General features: G+C 38.1%; 1 protein-coding gene across 5 annotated transcripts in view; it reads right to left on the bottom strand.

The window, feature by feature from the left end:
• NPNT (nephronectin) overlaps positions 1–22,682 on the bottom strand; it is a 76,088-nt gene that overhangs the window by 6,886 nt on the left and 46,520 nt on the right. For 4 of the 5 annotated variants that reach the window (XM_072810661.1, XM_072810658.1, XM_072810660.1 and 1 more), the window contains 3 exons: positions 21,551–21,934; positions 6,331–6,417; positions 5,754–5,852 (listed from right to left, as the gene is read on the bottom strand). In XM_072810661.1, coding sequence (XP_072666762.1) covers positions 5,754–5,852; positions 6,331–6,417; positions 21,551–21,934 — 570 coding nt within the window. Of the gene's footprint in view, positions 1–2,430; positions 3,182–5,753; positions 5,853–6,330; positions 6,418–21,550; positions 21,935–22,682 lie in introns of those variants that run through there. The other variant, XM_072810662.1, reaches the window with a different exon arrangement.

Here is a 22,682-nt window from a genome sequence, read left to right as displayed (position 1 = left end):
TTTTTTAATATATTTATATTTCTTCGCTGAGAAACCAGCCCAGGTAAAACAAATATCATTACAGTTTGCTGGTATTTACCTCTCTAATGCAAAGAGCTTAATTTTTTGTTTTTTGTTTTCAAGAGAAGTAATACAGTAATACCCACTGCAGGAAAAATGAGATAAATAGAAAAGCATAATGAAAATTTAAATATGCAATGATTTCAAAAGCCAGAGATAATTACTAACATTTTAACTTCTGAACTTCTATGTAACTACGTGAACACTAATGCACTTGAATATGAACATTTTTTACAGTGTAATAACTTTCCTTTTTCATTAAATATATCAGTCATTTTTCTATGTCAACAATATAGACATATTTCATAGCTCCAAGTATGCCATTAATAATTTAGCAAATTTCTTAATTTTATTTTTTTTTTGTAATTTCAAGTTTTTATTTAAATTCCAGTTAGGTGGGATGCCTGGGTGGCTCAACAGTTTGGCGCCTGCCTTTGGCCCAGGGCATAATCCTGGAGACCTGGGATTGAGTCCCATGTGGGGCTCCCTGCATAGAGCCTGCTTCTCTCTGCCTATGTCTCTGCCTCTCTCTCTGTGTCTCTCATGAATAAATAAATAAAATCTTAAAAAATATAAAAATAAAATAAATTCCAGTTAGGTAACATATGGCGTAATATTATTTTCAGGAGTAGAGTTCAGGGATTCATCATTTACATATAGCACCCAGTGCTCATCACAAGTGGCCTCTAAACTTTTGCTTTTCTAAGATAAAATATCATAAAACAGTAAGACAAGCAAAAAAAAAAAATAGTTGTAACACATGAAAAGGACTAAGTTCCCTTTTAACATAAAGAACTTTACAAATTAATAACACACAAAACAGAGGGCATCATGGAAAAGAATTACTTTAAATATATGAAAAGATGGTCAACTTTTCACAATAAAAGAAAAATTAAAAGGAGATGCCTTTTCACCTATAAGCTTGGCAAGGATAAAAAAATAGTTTAATTAGATCTACTGCGGATGCTTCTTAAATATTACTGGTGGGAGCATAAATTTCTACAATTCTTAAGAAGGGCAATTTAGAAACTATGAAAAGTCAAAATGCAAATTCCCTTTGACCTAGCAATTCCACATCTAGGAATTCATGCTACAGATATATTTAAGTATATATGAAATGATACATGTACAAGGCTATTAATTGCAGCACTGTTCTGAAATGTGCCTCAGTGGATGGCCCGTTAAATACAGCGTGCTACATCTAAGAAGGAATGAAATAACAGCCATAAAGAATAAGGGTGTTCTGTATGTACTGATACAGGACAACCTTCAACAACAATGGCTAATACTGGGGCAGCCTGGGTGGCTCAGCAGTTGAGCGCCTGCCTTTGGCTCAGGGCATGATCCTGGAGTCCCAGGATGGAGTCCGATATCAGGCTCCCTGCTTGGAGCCTGCTTCTTCATCTGCCTCTCTCTCTGTGGGTCTCTCATGAATAAATAAATAAAATCTTTAAAAAAATACGGCTAATACTATTTTAATGGTAACTGTGGGCCAGGCAGTGCTTTAAATGCACACATATGTTTAATAGATACTATTATTTCAATTTAAACAACTTGCTCAAGGTCGAAGCTAGTAAGTGATGGCACTAGGTTTCATCCCAAGCCTTCTGGCTTCAAAGTCCACGTGTGTGTTAACACTTACAGGATATAATCTTTCAGTGAGGAAAGCAAGCTACAGAGCAGGGTGCTGTTGTATAGAAAAAATGTGTTTTTGGAAAGATAACCAAGGAACTGGTTGCATCTGGGGAAGGTGACTGGGAGCCAGGGCTGGGGGAGGAAGCTTTTATTTTTGCTGTTGATTTTTCCATTTGCGTGTATTTCAAAATAATGTTTAATGCTGTAATAGGCATACTTGCATGTACAGGCTGGCTTGCTTGCTATTTTAAAGTGAGTACCTTGTAGCTATCAGTAGCAGACATAGCCCTGAATCAGTTTCCTTTAACCCTGATCCTCAGGGTTTTAGGAAAAGGGGCCCAGAGGTCCAGCCTTGACATTTACAGAAGGGTGTGTCTTCAGGGCCACAGCCACAGGCCTGTAGCACGTCACCACATCTGTCAGCAGCAGAATCTTCCATTCCTTAGAGGCATGTATTAATTTCACTACCTCACAATTAATTTCAAGACTGAATGCGGTAAACAAAACCTAGTAAGCACCGGGAAGAGCAGCTAGCAACTGAAAGTACTTCGCAGCTGTTTCTCAAAGTTGTAAGTTTGATGGTTTTCTTAGCGATATTAGCATGAAAATATCTGCAAATCTGGATGTTACGCAAGAAATGCACTTTAAAATCAGTCATAACCGTGGAAATCCAAACATATGCTCCTTTACAAATATGGTATAGTCTAAAAAGAAACAGTTGGCTTGATACTTAGATAATACACAGAAATAATTTATTAAATTGGTTATATTCTTCTCTGGTCTTAGCCTGTGATGTACATACACACAGTCACATCCCTGAACTTCCTAGAAGAAAAATAGGCACTTTCCATAATAAGGCTTATTAGTAGGTTTCCATCAGTATTTGGTTAGAATTCCCCAACATATTCTAAAAAGCTCAACAATTCTAGCCTGACATATGCCGTGCACTCTTATCCCCAATTCCCCTCTGCCATCGTCCAGGCCTCCCACCCATTGCCCAAGCAATGGTGAGTCCAGCTGTTCAGCAATCACTTTGGGAAGGCCTAGGGCATGCCACTCTCAGTCAGAGGCTCTCCGAAGTGGTGTAGCAGATTTTCCAACCCAACCCTTATCTAATGCTCAAAACAACACAAAATGCCTCCACAATGGAGAGCTCCCTATTTCCATGTCATCCTGTTCTCTTTTTAGACGGCTCTGATGCTTGGAAGTTCTGAGAGTGAACCAAATTGATCTCCCTATGGCTTTTACCTACTGATATGACTTCTCATCTGCTTGTGGTTCCAGAATAACTGTGATATTGTTGGTCAAATATTTGAAAAGCAGTCTTGCTCCATTATTTCTTCTCCAAGCTAAACATTCTTTTCTTCACTTGTTTTCCCACAGACTTTGAGATACTTTTCCAACTAGGTCGTTTTTTTATAAGGGACCTACAGTTCTCTCTCTTCTTCTCAGACTAGAAAGAACCCACCAAAGTGAATTTGCCATTCTGGAAAAAAAAAATACCATATTTCTATGGAAATGACCCCACTTTTTTGGCAGTGATGACACAGGTTTTACTCATATTAATAATTTTTCACCCCTCTTATTTGAGTAACTTTCCCTTGCATCCTACTAGCTATCAGCAGAATGTAGGAGGAGAAGGGACAAGAGCAGAGAAAGAATGGCACCCCCCCTTCGGGGGCCAGAAGTAATTGTCCGGGCTTCCCAATCACAGAAACAGTCACCACTTCTTTCAATTTATTTTATGCTATCATAGCCAAATGACTGCTTCAAATTTTTTGGTTTACAATTCTAATTTCCAAACCTCTCTTTCTATCAGAGAGCAAGTGGAATTTGGGTCACAACAAATTTAAACATTTACATATGTAACGAATAATAAAAAATGTTAAAATATAAAACTGGATCTAAAATATAGTAACTAAATTGTAAAAATCAAGCATCTTACGTAGATTTTCTTCATAGGATGCTCACATGGAAGTATAATGAATACTGAATTCCTCTGTGTTTATTAGCATGAATAACTCTACCAATGTATCTTACTTGAGTTATTCATTACGACCATGAACCATGCTCACCATTCTATCCTACATGACTGTTAAAGATCTTTCATTCTGTAGCAAACTACTTCAGGTCAGTGGTCAGTCAAATCTACAGGCCTGAGATCTGCTCAGCAGACAGAGCACACTACCAAAGGAGGGAGGCCACATGCAGTACAGGGAGATCTAGATACAAAGTCCACTCTTCAGCTCTGTGGCCTCAGGCAATGTATACAAGCTCTGGGCCTCAGTACTTCCTCTGTGAAACATAAACAATATCACCTGCTTCACAGGGTAGGTAAGAGGATTGAGCTGAACCAATGAGATGATGAAGGAATCAGGACTACAGCAGATATTAAATAAATGATTTCTCTCTTAGCCATAGATATCTATGACATTAATAATAATGTCCTGCTCAGAGTCAACTTTAAATGTGTGTGTGTGTGTGGGGGCACTAAAATTTATTTCAGGGGCACCTGGGTGGCTCGGTGGTTGAGTGTCTGCCTTTGGCTCAGGTCTTGATCCAGAGGTCTTGCGATCCAGCGATTGAGCGTCTGCTTCTCCCTCTGCCTATGTTTCTGCCTCTCTCTCTGTTTCTCATGAATAAATAAATAAAACCTTAAAAAAATAAAATTTATTTTATAGCTAAGATAAATCTAAAAACCCATCTGGAACTTATTGAGTATTCGTATTTTTAAAAGCTTACCTCAAATTTTAATTTTTTTAAAGATTTATTTCAGAGACAGAGAGCAAGCCTGTGTGCGCGCACATGTATGAGTTGGGGGAGGGGCAGAGGGAGAGGCAAACAGACTCCCCTCTGAGCAGCTGGATCCCAAGCCCTGGAGACCACAACTGAGCAGAAATCCAGAGTCAGACGCTCAACTGACTGAGCCACGCAGGTGCCTTCAAATTTTCATTTTTAAAAATCTGCTCTGTTTTTACCTTAGAGGGACCTAATGAATATATTTTTGGGTTAATTTTTTTTAATAACTTACTACTCAAACTGTGCAACAAGGACTAATGCCACAGGTATCCCCAAGGAGCATGTTAGAAATGCAACAAAATCTCCATTTTAACAAGGCCCCTAGCTGATCTGTATGCACACTGAATTTTAAGAACTGGTTTAACAGAGCGTATCTTCTCTCAAGTTAACTTTCAGTGTTTTGTGCTCTATCTATATACCTGAGATGCTACTCTAGAACTAATTTTTTAAGACACAAAACACACTTTGTCTTCATGTCTTGTATCTTTCATTCTTAAGTCTAGAACCAGGATATAAAGGAAAGAAAAGAAATTTCACTCCTGACCCTTCCATTAAGTTGGCCCCACCCATTAAAGATGTAATTACTGAGGGGAGGATAAAACCAACAACAATATGTAACTTTGCTTCTTCAAACAGGATGACAAAACATCTTGTAAGCTCCGAAACTTTCTAACATTAGGGAGCTTGCGATTTATGAATCTGTTAATTTTCCAAGGAACTATGTCTAAATCTACGTCTCTAAAAACATTCTCTTGGGGAATAAGTGGTGGTAATTCATAACTAATTTCTTCAATGTCTAGATTAGATGTGAATATTTCTCTAGAAAAAATTTCAAACTTCACAAAAACTTGCAATGTCTCTTCTTGCTATGTGTCATATCCTTAAAAAAAAAAAAAAAAAAAAAAAAAGGACATAACTGAGAAAACAACTAGGGATGGCCACCATGGCTGATGTACCATTATTTCTTTCATGCTTGGGAATGGGGCACTACAAGTAACTTGAAAATTATATGTTAGTATGAGTCTAAATGTTTTACTTACCAAGTGTTTTGAGAAATTTAGCTGGCCTTTTAATGAACTACTTGTCTTCCCATAATATAATTTTAGTTTATTGCTGACAAGTGTAGTTCACTTTTAAAAAAGTAGAATATGAAATGCTAGATGAGATCTTTCTTTACTGAATGAAGAGGGCAAACAGAGAGATTGTCAAAACTAGGGTCCTCAGACAGGATCAAACTGATAAAGATGAACTGGTTTTACCTGTTGGATCTCTGACTGGTTCCCAGTGCAAGTCACTGTCTTTTTCCCTGATCCATCCACAAAGCCCATGGTCAAAATTACAACTGTGTATCAGAACACCTATAAGAAAACAACCAGAAAGATGAGTAGACTGCAAACTCAATGACTAACGGTAAAAACAAATTTGTGAACAAGGGTTATCTAGCCACACTTAACTATCCCACTAGAACTTCTCTCCATGAGATCAAAGGAAAATCACATGAATCCTTTCTTAGAACAATTGTGCATGTGTGTTCAGCTGTAAAAATAGAACACATGTTGCCAAATTATGACCTTCTTATGTCATCATGTACAAAATATGATTTCCTCTTCACAGTTTAAGTGCTGCTTTAATACTTTTTAAAAAGAAAATAATGATGATATATAATTATTTTCATTTGATAACTGTATAACTACAGAGGAAACCAAGTTGTAAAAAAAAAAAAGAGTACACTTTTCCTAGATGTAACTAAACAATATACAGTTTAAAAGTCATTTTCAGGAAATGGAAGGATACAATAAAATGTCATTATAACATACTAAAAGCATAAGTATCTACCTGGATCATCCTTTGCCTCATCATCTGCACTGACTCCCCTTTCAATTTCAAATATTTCAAACAAGTCATTTGAAGGCTGCCGTGGAACTGCAAGAGAAAAAGGTTTGGTTCGGTTTTGACGATGTATTGATAAAAAGGCATGCCTTGAACTATGGCATAGAGGGAGAAGACCTAGGTCTTTCACTCACCTGGAAGAATCCAAAGTATTTAATTACATGTCACATTAAGATTCATTATGTTTGAAAAAAAAAAAGATTCATTATGTTTGTTCTATAGGGAGGGACTCACACTGTAACACATATCGAAGTACAATTTTTAAAAGTGTTTTCCAAAAGTTTCTAAAATTCAACATAAAAATACATTAAGAAGTCTTTGCCTGGAAAATACATTTTAAAAGAGCTACAAATTTCTAGCAAAATGCTCATCTCTGTCAAATTTTAGAATCTGTTTCTATGAAAGATACACTATGAACTCTAAATTAAGGCCGTTTTAACAGAAAATGCCTGCAAAGCAGTGAATGGTTTGACTTTTTTTAAAGACTTTATTTATTCATGAGAGACACAGAGAGAGAGAGAGAGGCAGAGACACAGGCAGAGGGAGAAGCAGGCTCCATGCAGGGAGCCCGACATGGGACTCGATCCCGGGTCTCCAGGATCATGCTCTGGGCCGAAGGCAGACCCCCAACCGCTGAGCCACCTGGGCTTCCCAAATGGTTTGACTTTTCTAACCACAGCATCATGTCCCCTCCAATGGACGCTGCCCGCTGCTGTACTCCATCCGCAATTCTTACCACAGCTAGGTTCCTTGGCTCCTTAAAGATCAAATCCAAACTCTTTGGTGCAGCATTTACAGCACCCCCGCCCCCAAACACACAATACTGTCCCAACACGCCATTCATTTTCACATCTCTGCCCCCATCACCAGCTTGGGATCCTTTAGTTCCTATGCTAATTAACTTGCCAAACTTCCCTTCTTTGTGCAAGCCCAATGTAAATATCATGCCTGGGTAAAAACTTTCATACCCCAGCTGAATTAAATCTTTCCCCCTTGGACTCTCCAAAGACCCATGTGTACACTCTATTATACTCTTCAAGAGAGAATTACAGTTATTCACATATGTGTGTCTGTCCTTCTGCTAGTTTCTGAGGACCTGGAGGGCAGCGATCATTCCTTATTCACATGGCATTTCCAGGGCTCGACCTGGTGACAGGCCCTCAGTAAGTGTTTACTGCACAAATGTGAAAATCTTGTCAGAAACCTATATGCTTTGTTAACCCTTTTCCTCAAAGGAACCAACTAGGACAGTGCTTAAAAATCTGCTTTTTAAGACGCCTGGGTGGCTCAGCGATTGAGCGTCTGCCTTCGGCCCAGGGCCTGATTCTGGAGTCCCGGGATCGAGTCCCACATCGGGCTCCCTGCATGGAGCCTGCTTCTCCCTCTGCCTAGGTCTCTGCCTCTGTGTGTCTCTCATGACTAAATAAATGAAATCCTTCAAAACAAAACAAAACAGAATCTACTTTTTAAAAAATGAAGTCATTCATTTAAAGCATCAGTTAGTTATTCAATGTATATTTGCCCCCCCATACCATGGCAGGCCAAGGAGACAGCTAAAGGAGTGAACAGGACTAACAAGGACCTGGCCCTCAGGGAGCTTGCATTCTAAGTAGATAGGCAAACATTAAACATGTAGAAAAATCCACACTACAATTCTGAATGTTGATGAGGGCTGCGAAGGAAAAACACCAGATGATGTACTGAAGAGTAACTGGGTTGGAGAGTGGGGAGTATGTGGCAATATCTGTGAAGGGGAATTCCTGGCCAGAGACCAGAGCTACTCCCTTTTCCTTACTAGAACTTCATTAAATGTATTTTTATTTTTATAAGGCAGGGAGTAAAAGATGTCAAACACCAAGGAACGGAAGAACCAGAAGGGTTCTTTTTCAACACTATTCCTATTATTTCTAGCAAGATTTTTTTTAAGTTAAAGAACAGTCCCATAATATTTGCACTGTTTTTTTTGTTATTTTACTGCTTTTAAAGTTTTTCCATTTTGTTTCAAAAGTCCAAACAGTGATGACCCATATACCCAGCCTAAAAGGGATGGGAGAAGAGAAGCTAGTCAGGCTCTAGGGACACATCCCTGCACAGGTGCCCTAGGGGTGAGGTAACTGGCCACCTTCTTGTACAAACAAATGACTGATGGCAGGGACATCCATGTAGAGCTTTCCTTTCTTCCTTTAGGATTCTAAGAGGGAGACTGCCCCTTAATTACGAGAAATATTATAAAGTTGTATGCAAACCTGCTTCATTTCCCATGATATAAAGAAGGTCAAAATATTCTATAGAACAATCATTTTTAGTCTCTTGTTGTAACTTATACAAATTATCTCTGGATTGGAACAGCTCAAATCATACAGTACCCTATTATGGTGCTACATTATGGCAGTCTGTCGGCCCCCATTTTTCTAGCTGAAGGGCTGTCAAATGGTAAACACATCTTGGTATAGACAGGGAGGACTGTACAAAGGTTTTCTGGCACAGTGGGCTTGTTTTTTGTTATTGTTGTTCTTAGAAGCATCTTTGTTACATGTGATCTTAACACTGTAACCCATCTACTACCACATGGGGATAACTGCCAGTCACTGATGTAACAGTTGTCATAAGAAGCTTGCAAGTAGCTGTCTTAGAATTAACTATGTTGGGGCACCTGGGTGGCTCATATGCTTAGATATCTGCCCTTGGCTCAGGTCACGACCCCAGGGTCCTGGGATAGAGTCCCACATGGGCTCTCTGTTCAGCAGGGAGCCTGTGTCTCCCTCTCACTCTGCCACTCCCCCCGCTCGTGTTCTCTCTCTCTCTCTCTCTCACTGTCTCAAATGAGTAAGTAAAATGTCAAAAAAAAAAAAAGAGAAACATCTATAAGTGAACTCATCACTTCATTCTTTACAGAATGGGTGTCACTTGCATTCAGTGCAGCTTCCACCTATATAACACTATTCTCTATAGTGCTTACAAGATGTGTTCTTAGAAACCTCTGCATTGGGCAGCCTGGGTGGCTCAGCGGTTTAGCGCCTCCTTCAGTCCAGAGCCAGATCCTGGAGTCCCGGGATCGAGTCCCACGTCGGGCTCCCTGCATGGAGCCTGCTTCTCCCTCTGCCTGTGTCTCTGCCTCTCTCTCTCTCTCTCTCTCTCTCACTCTGTGTCTCTCATGAATAAATAAATAAAATCTTAAAAAAAAAAAAGAAACCTCTGCATTACAAATGTTCTTGACACTTCATGCTTATTTAGTGGGTATCACTGATATAACACTATGTGAACACAGCTTGCAAATATCCTTAAAAACATCTTATTAGAAGTGTTCTTAAACAATTCATTGCATGCATTATATAATGAGGGTTACTTCCCCTCACCATAATAAACTGGTCATAAAGGCAGATCAAGGGGATCCTAAGGAAACACCATTTAGACCAAGAAGAAAAGAATGTGGAAACTTCCAAGCAAAAAGCAAAGTGTTAGGGGTGTTGGGGGTGGGATGTTTTAGGCAGCAGTTACAAAGAAGGTGCTCAGAACATTTAGAGAAAGGAATTCATGGTACCTGGAGGAAGGACGCTGAGAAACGGGGAAAACTACGTGGGATGCGTTTGAAGAAAAGGAAGGGAAGAGATCACACATTTGGAGGATAGCAACTCGGAGAATTCGTCATCTGACGACTTGCAAAGTGCCAGATGTTTCATTAATAGTTCTTGGAAACCAAGTGCCTAAAACACTAATTTCAACGGCAGTTGATCAAGCACACCTTCACTGCAGGTCACTGGGAAACATTCCAAGGAATTTGGAAACCTAAAATGCTCAGCAGCTATTTGTTCTTACAGTTCTGTGTACTCCATTCTGTAACTCTGCCAAGTTGTTAAACTATTTCTCCTTTCTCACACATACCACTATGGATTGTTAAGAGTGTTCCACTGAAGTGTCAAGAGAAGGTTCACTACCCCATATTTTACAGTTTATGTGATGAAAATACTAAGTGAAATAAGTAGTGGGAAAAAGTCATTCAAGCAGTATGGTCTCAACTATGAACAAGAAAAACAAGCAAACAAAACAAAAGACTAGAAAAAAGAGTGACAAAATCAACACCCCACCCCACCCCAAGCATATATGGTCAATTACCTTACAACAAAGAAGCCAAGAATATGCAATGGGAAAATAGCAGTCTCTTCAATTAGAAGTGGTGTTGGAAAACTGGATGGCCACAAGCAAAAGAATAAAATTGGACCCCTATCTTAAAGGATACACGAAAATGAACTCAAAATGTATTAAAGACTTGAATGTAAGATCTGAAACCATAAAACTCCTAGAAGAAAATATAAGCAGTAAGCTCCTTCACATTGGACTCAATGGTGATTTTTTTGGATCTGATTCCAAAAGCAAAAATAAACAAGTAGGACAATAACAAACTAAAAACCTTGCGCACAGCAAAGGAAACCATCACCAAAATGAAAAAGCCAGCTACTAAGTAGAAAATATCTGCAAATAGTATCTGAAAAGAGGTTACTACCCAAAATGTGTAATTAATAATACTGCACTGCATATTTGAAAGTTGTTAATAAGGTAAATCTTAAAAGTTCTCATCACAAGAAAAGATTTTTCAAAATCTTTGAAAAGTATGATGGGTGTTAACTAGAGTTGTGGTTATTTCAATATGCATACAAATATTAAACCACTGTGTTGTACACCTGAAACTAGTATAACGTAGTAGGTCAATTTTACATCGAGTAAAAAAAAAGAAATAAACCAATATGCTAATTATAGTGGTCTGAATATTGGAAATGAAATGATGTTTTTCCATTTGTTTGTTTTGCTTTGTCTTCTGTAACTGTATATTTTTAGGTTTATAAAAAGAAAATTTCTGTTAAGGAAGAAAAAGCATACCTAAAACATCGAAAGAAAAGAGAATTATGTGAAAGCACATATACAGACTCCTACCCCATAGCAACTATACGTGTGTTACTTGTATTTTGATTGCTCAAGAGAACTTTGTTGTTGTTTTTTTATGATTTATTTGAGAGAGTGAGACAATGCACACATGAGTGCGGAGCAGTAGCAGGAGAGGGAGAAGTAGACTCCCTGCTGAGCAGGGAGCCCAAGTAGGACACAATCCCAGGACCCTGAGATCATGATCTGAGCCAACGGCATGCATTTAACTGAGCCACCATTGCCCTCAAAAAGAATTTTGAATAGTCTTGATACCTGCTATTAAGTGTGAGGTTATGAAATTGAAATATATTAGCAAATTTGAACACTCTTTGATTCAAAAGAACTACCTTAATCAATGTAGAAAATGTTAATTAAGATAAATGACTAGCCTTGCCTAAAAATAGAAGCATAACCAGGATAGACACTTGTACATGATTTTTCTAATTATTTTTCTCTGTTTTGTATTTAAGCTAATAGTCACTTTAAATATGTAATATATATTTTATAAAAACAAACATTTATCTGATACTGTGTAGTAGTTGCACCATTAATTTTTAGAATGGTGTAATTTTAGAGATTAAAAAAAGGATAGGAGAAATGCTAACAATTCTGGTTGGAGAACGAATTGGAGAATGAATAGGAGGCAGGTGAAAGTGGAGGTCAGAGAGTGATTATGACCAAAATCAACATAAAATGAAGAGTGCTCATATATTCTTCAAAAGATTCATTTCCTAAATTTTTTCCTTCCATTGGCCAATGTTTTACCCACCAAAAAATATCACGTGCCGTATGCTTCTTACAACCTTCTGCATGAACTAAAACAAAGGGAATGTACAGGTAGTGAGGCATACAGACAGCTGGATAGAAACGTGGTTGTGCTTAGGGACCTGGTACTCTTTCATAGTGGCTGGAGGGCCAGGGCCCCGGGAGAAGAATCGGCCACACAAATAAGAATAAGCAGGAAATCTCTTAAAAAAGATACTTTGTCCCAACCCTTTCTATGAAATATATTTTCCCCAGGAAGATGATATTAATATATAGCTTGTGTACATAAGTGAGGCTTCCCAAACAGTCAACTTTACTATTACCCAAAAAGCTTTACATTAGGAGTAGGCACAGTGAAGTAAATGTAAATATTATCACACACACCTCCCACTGCCAGACTTCTTCCAAAGAATTAACTGTAGCAAAATGTAAGCACTGTTCATTAAAGGTAGTTTTGCAAATTGTTTCTGTTCCAGGTGGCTACCATGACATTACCAAGGCTAGTTCTGGCATTTGTTGTGAGACTAGAAGATTAAAGATAACACTGTCTTACATTGCTTCTATGGTTAGGGCTTTGGTTCAGTGGAAGAGAATGGTGCATATGCAAATGTCCTAATATTCTGAAGGCTCTTTCTAGAAGCAAAACCTAGGGGATTTTTATAGACTACCGAGTGGGGGTGAATGATGGGAGTTTTATGAGGCAGCCTCCTGTCTCTCTCTCCTGTCCCCCAACCCCCCTCCCACCCACCCTTCTTTCCCTCTGTGTGTGAAGAACATATGCATTAGAGCTTTAAATGACCAGAGAGAAGCAAATAAAAGGATTGGAAAGGAGTTTCTGAAATTTCCTTAACCACATTAGAGAAAATTCTTAGCCATATACTGATTACTAGCAAAAAGAAAAGGGTTTCTGGGCTTCACAGAAAGAAGTCCTTGTCTGCCAAAGCTTTCATCCCACACGAAGAATCTAAAATGTTCAAAAGACAGCCCTTTGGGCTGAGAGTAAAGAGCAGAAGTGGAAAAAATGAAATCTCTGGTGAAAGGTAGAACAGAGACACCCCTCCAGTACTCAGTAAGGAGCCCAATTTACATGGCTCACCTATTTCTCCTTTGATAAAGTTTCAGAACAACTCAAAGCACTGCCTGAAGCAATCCCAGGAGAACAGAATATCTGAGATGGTTCTTTTCTAAGTACAACCATAAGGATGATAACACAACTTTTCCGGGACAAGAGAATACTTGCCAGGTTCTGTTCTCTTTCCCTCTTCCAAAACCAAAGGAAACCATGAAGGGTGGCCCTGCCAGGAGCCTGCAGAGCAGGTGGGCAGTGGAGGTTGCATGAACACCTAAGGGCCATGCAGAAGCCCACCTGCTGTGTAGGACAAGTGTCAATGCCCTCGGGCCACAGAAATCACATTTAAGGAAAAAAAAGCTTTGATTTTTGATATGTATCACACACATCCTGTAATATGTTTCCCACCAAGATAGACTCCTCTCTCAAAACGTTGTCACCATCTGCATAGCAGAGAAGTTGAGAGGATCCTGTCTCTCTCTCAACATGACAAGTGTTCCCCTAGTTACTATAAACACCGAAATGAAACAGGAGATTCCCATTATTTGGTAAAAAGTAAATGATATGTGAAGTAGCAGCTTTCCATTTGTGTTTTCTCTGCTCACCCAATAGCTCACACTAGCAAATCAATTTGGTTCAAAAGGACCTAGTTAGCTGAAAATAGTATTAAAATATCATGAACCATAATAAAAAGCATCATAAAAATATAGACTCAGAACTGCACACAAAATGGGGCTGTATTTTTTATGAGTTAAGTAGGAAAGTTAAGGTAGGTATCATTAGCATATAATTGAATTCAACAATATCAACAGCAGTAGTAATAGCTACGATGTATTGAGTTCTTATTACATGCCAAGCACTATGGTGCACCCGGTCATCTCATTTTCACAGCAGCTCAATGAGGTAGATACTATTATTCCCCCTTACAGATGAAGAAACAAAGGCACAGGAAGATTTCATAACATGGTCCAAATCACAGAGTGGCTATGAGCACAATACTTTTCCTAACAACATGATAGACAAATGTGCATACAACTTACAAAATTTTTGATTTCTGCTTTTGGTCGCTTTCGCCAAGAATTCAATTTGTACCTTCCAGAGAGAACTATGTTTTTTTCTTTGTCAGCTACCAAAAAAATCAAATTAAAATATAAATCAAAAATCTTGAAAACTTTCAAAATTCACAGCACCACATCCTGAGCTGTAAGCAGTGACAACTCACTCCTTCAAAACGCTAGCAGAAATGTAATCTTCAGGGAGACAGCGGGCATCTTCTCAGGGTCTCTCTAGAGCCTTGCTGTTTACCAGAAAGCAAACTAGTTTGAAGACCTTTTCACCCCTCAGCAGAAGCAATCTTTTTACTCATTACCACAGAGAATCAGAAGAGAGATCCTATTTTCATGACTAAGAACAATGTGATCACACCAGCCACAGACTCTGTAAAAGCCACAGAAGGAAGATGAGAGAAGGAAATGGTACACAGCACGCAGTGGAGCAGCGATCACGAAAAGGGAAAGTTTTCTTTGTACTGCATGGTACTTGGAATTCCAACACATTCTCAGGATCTACAACAACAAAGCAACAATGAGTCTGGTTTTCTGACAAGGCCGCTCATAAGAGCACCTGATACACATTACATTATGTTCTATAATCTTTATTCGGCAACACTTCTTTATGTGAGCCAGATGCTTCATGCCACATTTTAGGCACAATTGCTCCATTGAAAACATTCCACATCTGGGCAGCCCCAGTGCTGTTTAGCGCCGCCTTCAGCCCAGGGCGTGATCCTGGAGACCCGGGATCGAGTCCCGCATCGGGCTCCCTGCATGGAGCCTGCTTCTCCCTCTGCCTATGTCTCTGCCTCTCTCTCTCACTATCATAAATAAATAAATAAATAATTTAAATAAATAAATAAATAAAATAAAATAAAATAAAATAAAATAAAATAAAATAAAATAAAATAAAATAAATAAAACAAAACAAAAAACATTCCACATCTGGCTCGTTCTGTCTTCATTTGAGAGACACTGTTCTACTGGTTGGAGCTCCCATTATGGTTTAGAGAGCCCTGCTTTTCGGTGTGGTCAGCAGACCAATGGCATTACTTGTGAGCTTGTTAGAAATGCAGACTTTCCAGTCCTACCCGAGACCCACTAAAATCAGAATTCGCACTTTAACAAAGTTCCACATGACTCGCACACACACTGAAGACAGAGAAGTACTTCCTTTGAAGGTCGGATTTAGTAAACGTGTGGTAGGGATTAGGAATCTCCATCTTAAATAAGCATCCTAGATTATTCTGGTTCAAAAGAGCTTCTGACAGCTCTTCGAAAAAAAATCTGCTTCCTAGTCCAAATGGTATTATATTCCTTGCAGTAACCCGAGCTTCCTAGCTAAAACTGGATATACTGGACACACTCAATTGTAAAGACAATTTTGAAAAGTTAAAAATAGAAGTTAATAAAACTTTTAATGCATTTTAAAAAGCCAGTACGTTCTAAATAAAATATGCGAATCAGAATTCCATGGGGTACTTTTTCAAAACACACAGCTCACTCTCTCCCTGGGGAGAGTGAGATTCCATGACCGCTGATGCCTCTCCTAAAGAATCACTCCTAAAATAAATAACAGTGACCAACAGCAATGGGAAGAGTAAACATCAGTGACTGACGACAACAAAAGGACAAGAAAAATCATCACAAGGACCACAAACTGGACAGATTCACAATTACTAATTTGTTCTTTTTTCTTCCAAACTTTTAAATTCACCCAGACATATGCAGACATCTATTTTATACCTAATTGGGGTCAAATAATATATACAATTCTGTATATTCTTCTCATTTGCCCTTTTTTATAACATCAGTATTCTCCCAAAGCATTAAATATTTTTCAAAAAACATTGCTGCATAGTATTTCATGGTATTGCTAGACTAGAATTGCATTTTCCCCTAAGTTCCTTTACTTCCGATTCTCCATAAATTTTTTTTTAATTTGCTTTGGGATAGCTCCTACCTGTTCTAATACTAGATTTTTGTCTTTGGTGCTCAGTTTCCAACTTTTTATCAATCCCTGTAGCATATCTCTAGTGTCCAAACAGGCATCCCACCAATTAAATCTTTTTCTTTGCTCTAAGTCTGCCCAGCATCTTTCCACTCTCCCTTAACCCCTCTACCAAGCTCTTCCAGAGCCCAAGATCAAACCCACTGGTCTCAGAAACCAGGCAGATGAAAGCTAATAATGCACAGTAATTTGTCCAAAGTCAAATAACTCATAAATAATAGAGGTGAGAATAGAAATTAAATCTTCTGGCTCAATGTTTTCTCTCCTAGGTTTCACATGCCTCAACCTTGTTTTCATATTTCCTCTTAATGCCTTTTCATTATTTCCCTACATCATGCTCAAAATCTGGAGGTGTATTGGAGTTTTCTAGAGAATATTTTTCTTTTTCTTTCTTTCTTTTTTTTTTTTTAAAGATTTTGATTATTTACCTGAGACAGAGAAAGAGAGAGAGAGAGAGAGAGAAAGAGAAAGAGACAGCATATGCTGGGGAACAGCAGAAGGAAGGAGAGAGAGAAGCAGGTTCCCCACTGAGCAGGAAGTCTGACATGGGGCCTGATCTCAGGACCCTGGGATCATGACCTGAGCCGAAGGCAGACACTTAAGTAACTGAGCCACCCAGGTGCCCCAGGAATGTTTGTTTTCAATTAGTAAACTAAGCTGTATTGGGATAAGAAAAAGACCATAATGTGAAATAACTTTTGATCATTTGGGGACAAACTATCAGAATCAACAAGTTAAATTTAGCTAGTTCAAACATTTGAAGAATAACTTAGATTGAGAAAATGTTGATTCCAACATAAAATTTTATTCTAGCCAATAAATATTTTTGAGTGCCTACTATATCCCAGCCATTGCGTGACTGTTTCAGGGAAAAACATCTGGGGAGTAAATGGCTGCTCACAAATCTGCACCATAATATACTTGGCAACAGAGGGAAATGATTTAGATTAGAAAAAACATGTTTAAAGAAATTCCACATGCAGTCACTATTAGGTCAGATGTGACTGTTACGTATCTTTGGACCATTTGAGACAGATGTGAAAAACAAAATGTGTGGTAGGGATTAGGAATTACCTGTGAGTTTGTTAGAAATGCAGAGTCTCCAGTCCTACCCTAGACCCAAAGGGGAACCCAAAAAGATTGCTAAGTGGGTTGAAAACAGTCTGTCTGTCTGTCTCTCTCTCTCTTTCTTTTGAAGAACAGTCTAAGAGGTTTATGAAATAGAAATTACTGAGTCCAAACAAGAGACAGTGTAGTAATTTCCAGAGAATGTTCTTTGAATACATGGAGTGTGGGGTCTGGAGACACTGACCACCTGTGTCCATCAGCCACAATTATCTGACACTACTGCACTGGTATAAACTACAATTTCAAGAATTTAGATTAAACATAAGAAAGAATATCCCAACAGTAAGATGGGTAATTGTGAGGGACTTTAGTCACCCTTAGAGATTTGGGATATAACTGGGATGATTTCTTTAAGTTAACATAATAAGGACATCATACTTGGGTAATTAATTGATGTTGGTTTAGATGAAAGTTTTTAAGCCCCAAATTAAAATGTGAAAAGGCTGTATGATAATCATCCCATCTGGATTGCTTATTTGAAAATTTAAACTTTTTTTTTTGTTTTGACCCCACCCCTTTTAAGATTTTATTTATTTATTCATGAGAGAGAGGCAGAGACAGGCAGAGGGAGATGCAGGTTCCCACAAGGAGGCCAATGCAGGACTTGATCCCAGGACCCCAGGATCACGACCTGAGCCAATGGCAGATGGTCAACTGCTGAGCCACCCAGAAGTCCCTTGAACACCTTTCTTTTGTAGTAGTAAAAGGACCAAAATTCCAGCTTCAATGATACTTTGTTTACACCTACAAGAAATGTTCTTTTAAGGGGCTCTTTCTTAGATCCTTCTCGCATTAAAAAGATGTGCCTACCTTCACACAGGCCAACTTTTAACCAATAAAATTATAAAGCAAAAATTATTTGAGCTAGTCAATATATAGCTTGAGACATTATATCTAAACTGACATCACTTGCCTTCTCATTCCTATCAGATTTTCAGATTTAATAATCCACTGAATACAATGCCAATCTCTAAAAAGAAAGGGGGAAGGGAGGGAGAGAATAAAGAGAGGATAATGGTGGCAAAACCACAGTGAAAAACTAAGGAACAATCAGAAAAGAATATTTTTTAATTCTTAAATATAGATTTAATGTGTTATTATACCAAACTAGCTTTTATATGGAAAATCTGATTATATGATGATAATTTATTTTAAAATGCTATGAGTAATCTATCCATTCCTTTGTTCCATAACTAATGTTCAAGTGCCAATTATGAGCCAGGCATTATGCTAGGTTCTTGAGATACACCAATGAACAAAACAAAAATCCCTGCCCTCAAAAAATTTGTATTCTAGAAGGGAGATCCATCGATAGACACAATAAGTAAGTAATACAATTTATTAAAAGGTAATAAATGCTATTTAAAAGAGAAAGGCAGTAGAGAGGAGTGCTGCTGGTGGTTGGTAGGAGTCACAGTATTGAATACAGGGTATTGAAAGTCATAGTATAGAATATGGCCTCCCTGGTAAGCTGACATTTGTATAAAGAGGTGAGAGAGTGAGACAAGCTGAGAGCTGGGGAAAGAGTGTCCCAGGGAGAGGGAACGGTTGGAGCAAAAGTCCTAAGATAGAAACAGTTTGAGGGTCAAAAGGGACAGCTGTCTGGTTTTCTCCTCAACCCCCCAGGGTACCAGTAGGTTACTGCAGATGTTGGGCTGCTCCTACCTCTGTGCCTCTGATGTGTGTGGTCCCTATGAACTATAGTACTACAGAGCTATGTACTACAGTACAGAGCTTTCCTCAAGCTCTTCACCCCTGTCCACCCTAACTTCCTGCCCAGAGACTGATTAGATGCTCTCCTCCCATAAGTTGCCACACAAATCTCTCTTAACATGGTATTCCAGTTATCTTCTGGGCGACTATCCTTCCCACTAGATTATTATACCTTTTCTGTTTTATCTTTTAAATCCACTGTGTAATATGGGGCCTGCAATTCTAAAACACATTCAAAAGTGTTTACTGATTAAATGAATGATTAGATTAAAAGTTAAATAGGATGTGATATAGTTAGGTTTCCCATCTCTGAGAGTTTTTTTTTTTTTTTTTTTTAAGATTTCATTTATTTATTCATGAGAGACAGACAGAGAGAGAGAGAGAGGCAGAGGCACAGGCAGAGGGAGAAGCAGGCTCCATGCAGGGAGCCTGACTCTGAACTCGATCCCAGGTCTCCAGGATCAGGCCCTGGGCTGAAGGCGGCGCTAAACCGCTGAGCCACCTGGGCTGCCCAAATCTCTGAGAGTTTTTGAGTAAATCTGAATATGTTAGAATTGTTACACTGGATAGGAACTGAGATCTACTATATGACTTTGTGATATTATACACACATTGTAATCGGCCCAGTTGACTGCCTTTTATGCAGTTCTTTATAATATTTAACAATAAGAACATATGATTGATACTTTGTACAGCTAATTCTTTTTATGTCTCATTATTATTCAAGGCATGGCCTATGATTCAAATGTCCTCGTAAAGAGTTTATTAAAAACGTGCAGAAGTAAACCCAAGCATAAATGTTCAACTAATATTTGACAAGGGAGCTAAGAAAAGATAGTCTTTTCAATAAATGGTGCTGGGATAATTGGATATTCACATACAAAAGAATGAAAGTAGACCCTTATCTTATATAACATAAACAAATTAACTCAATGATTAAAGACATGAACATAAGATCTGAAACCATGAAACTCCTAGAAGAAAACAGGGAAAAACTCCTTGACATGGGTCTTGGCAATAATTTTTTGACTATGAGACCTAAAGCAAAAGCAATAAAAAAAAAAAAAAAAAAAAAAAGGATTGCAACAAACACAGAAGCTTCTACACAGCAAAAGACACCATCAACAAAATGAAAAGACAACCTATGAAATGGAGAAAAATATTTGAAAACAACATTATCCCATATCTGATATGGGACTAATATCTAAAATACACAGGGAATTCCTATAACTCAATAACAAAAAACCCCAAGTAATCTGATTAAAAACGAGCAGATGACTTGAATAGACATTTTTCTAAAGAGGACACACAGATGGGCAAGACACATGAAAAAGGTTCAACATCACTAATTATTAGGTAAATAAAACCACAATGAGATATCACTTTGTGTCTGTTAGGATGGGCATCATTAAAAAGACAAGAGATGATCAATGCTGGCAAAGAAGTGGAGAAAAGAAAATGAGAGAACCCTTATGCACTGTCAATGGGAATGTAAATTAGTGCAGACACCATGGAAAACAGTATGGAGGTTCCTCAAAAAATTAAAACTAGAACTACCACATGATCCAGCAATTCCACTTCTGGGTACTTATCCAAAGAAAATGAAAATACTATGTCAAAGATAAATCACCACTCCTGTGGTCACTGCAACATTATTCACGATAGCCATGACATGGAAACGACTTAAGTGTCCATCAATGGATGAATGGATAAAGAAGGTGTATAAATACACAATGTGACGTATACACAATTCAGGCTTTAAAAAAATGAGAAGATCCTGCCATCTGAGAGAATATGGATACACTTGAGGCATTAAGCTAAGTGAAGTAAGTCAGACAGAGAAAGACAAATACTATATACTCTCACATTATTATAGGTAGAATCTTTATTATTATTATTATTATTTTTTTAATTTGTATTTATTTATGATAGTCACAGAGAGAGAGAGAGAGAGGCAGAGACACAGGCAGAGGGAGAAGCAGGCTCCATGCACCGGGAGCCCGACGTGGGACTCGACCCCGGGTCTGAGGGGATCGCGCCCTGGGCCAAAGGCAGGCGCTAAACCACTGCGCCACCCAGGGATCCCTAGGTAGAATCTTTAAAAACTTATAGAAAATGATCAGATCTGTGATTACTAAGGGTGCTGGGTGGGGGAGGGTGAACTAGAGGAAAGTAGTCAAAAGATACAAAGCTCCAGATATAAGATAAATAAGTACTAGGGATATAATGTATAATGTTATTACTATAGTTGATACTACTATAGGATTTATATGAAAGTTGTTAGACTAAATCCTAAGAGTTCTAATCACAGAAAAATCTTTTTTCTTTTTACTTATGTGAGATGATGGATATTAACTAAACTTATTGTGGTGATCATTTCACAATATATGTAAGTCAAACCATTACTCTGTACTCCTTAAACTTTATATGGTGCTGTATGTCAATTACATCTCAACACAACTGGGAAAAAAATCCTCCAAAATATGTGCTAACATATATATGACTTACTGAACACATCTCCTCTGGGTTTTTGAGGATCTGTCTGTATCCTGTTATCAACTGTAATCCATCTTGAAGATGTAGTGGCAACTGGTGCTACAGGAGTCAGTTTGGCGCTTGGGCTTTCTGGAGCTGTTGCTGGTGGAGATGTTCTGAGTTCTGTGGGTGGAGGTGGGGTAGGCTCTGGTGCTGGCCTTGGTGTAGGTCTTGTTGTGGGTTTAGAAGTGGGTCTGTTGGTAATAACAGGTGGAATATATGGTGTCTTCAGAGGCCACCTTGTACTTCCAACATCAGGAATCCAATTGCTGTGTCCTCCATCACCCTTTGAAATGGTACCATTTCCCTTTGGTACATGAATTGGACCTGAAGGTTCAATCATGACTTTTGGAATATCTGAAAAAGTCAAAAGATTCAAATTAGTGTATAACCATCTCTCACTAGAAGTTTGGTCATGGAATCAAACTGTGAAAAACACCTTAAAAAATTTCATGCCCACTAGGCTTATTTTTCACATTTAGAATATTCCTCTACTATAAGTAATACTGTTTTTCAAATAACAACTATGTGTATGTATGAATATGTATCTATATAACTTATTTATACCTATATATCTTACATAGATACACATTCATACACATATGTGGATATATGCAAAAAATATATTGGTATTTCTATAATGGAATATATTATTTACAACACAAAGAATTTCAAGTATTTGTAAAATGGAGACAACAATCCTTGAGATTTTTAAAATGCAGAAACATTCTACGTTTTTTTAAAATATGAGAACTGTATGTTCAGAATCTAAGTTAGGTGTCCCTAGAGCACACATTATTAGAAAATCATGTTTTGATTGTCTAAAGATTAATACTTTTCTCTTCCATACTCTATATAAATTCAACTCATGTAAAACATTTTCATTAAATGTTCTGTATTTTTTTAAGGATTTTATTTATTTGAGAGAGCACAGCAGGAAGGGCAAAAGGAGGGGGAAAAAGAATCTCAAGCAGAGTCCGCACTGAGCAAGGAGCCAGACAGAGGGTTCAATCTCATGACCTTGAGATCACAGACCTGAGGATCATAACCTAAGCTGAAACCAAGAGTCAGATGCTTAACTGACTCAAGCACTCACCTAAATGTT

Source organism: Canis lupus, chromosome 33, assembly GCF_048164855.1.
Source record: "Canis lupus baileyi chromosome 33, mCanLup2.hap1, whole genome shotgun sequence".
NCBI lineage: Eukaryota > Metazoa > Chordata > Mammalia > Carnivora > Canidae > Canis > Canis lupus.
Note: the sequence above shows the minus strand (reverse complement) of the source record. Positions and strands in the feature narration are given on the sequence as shown.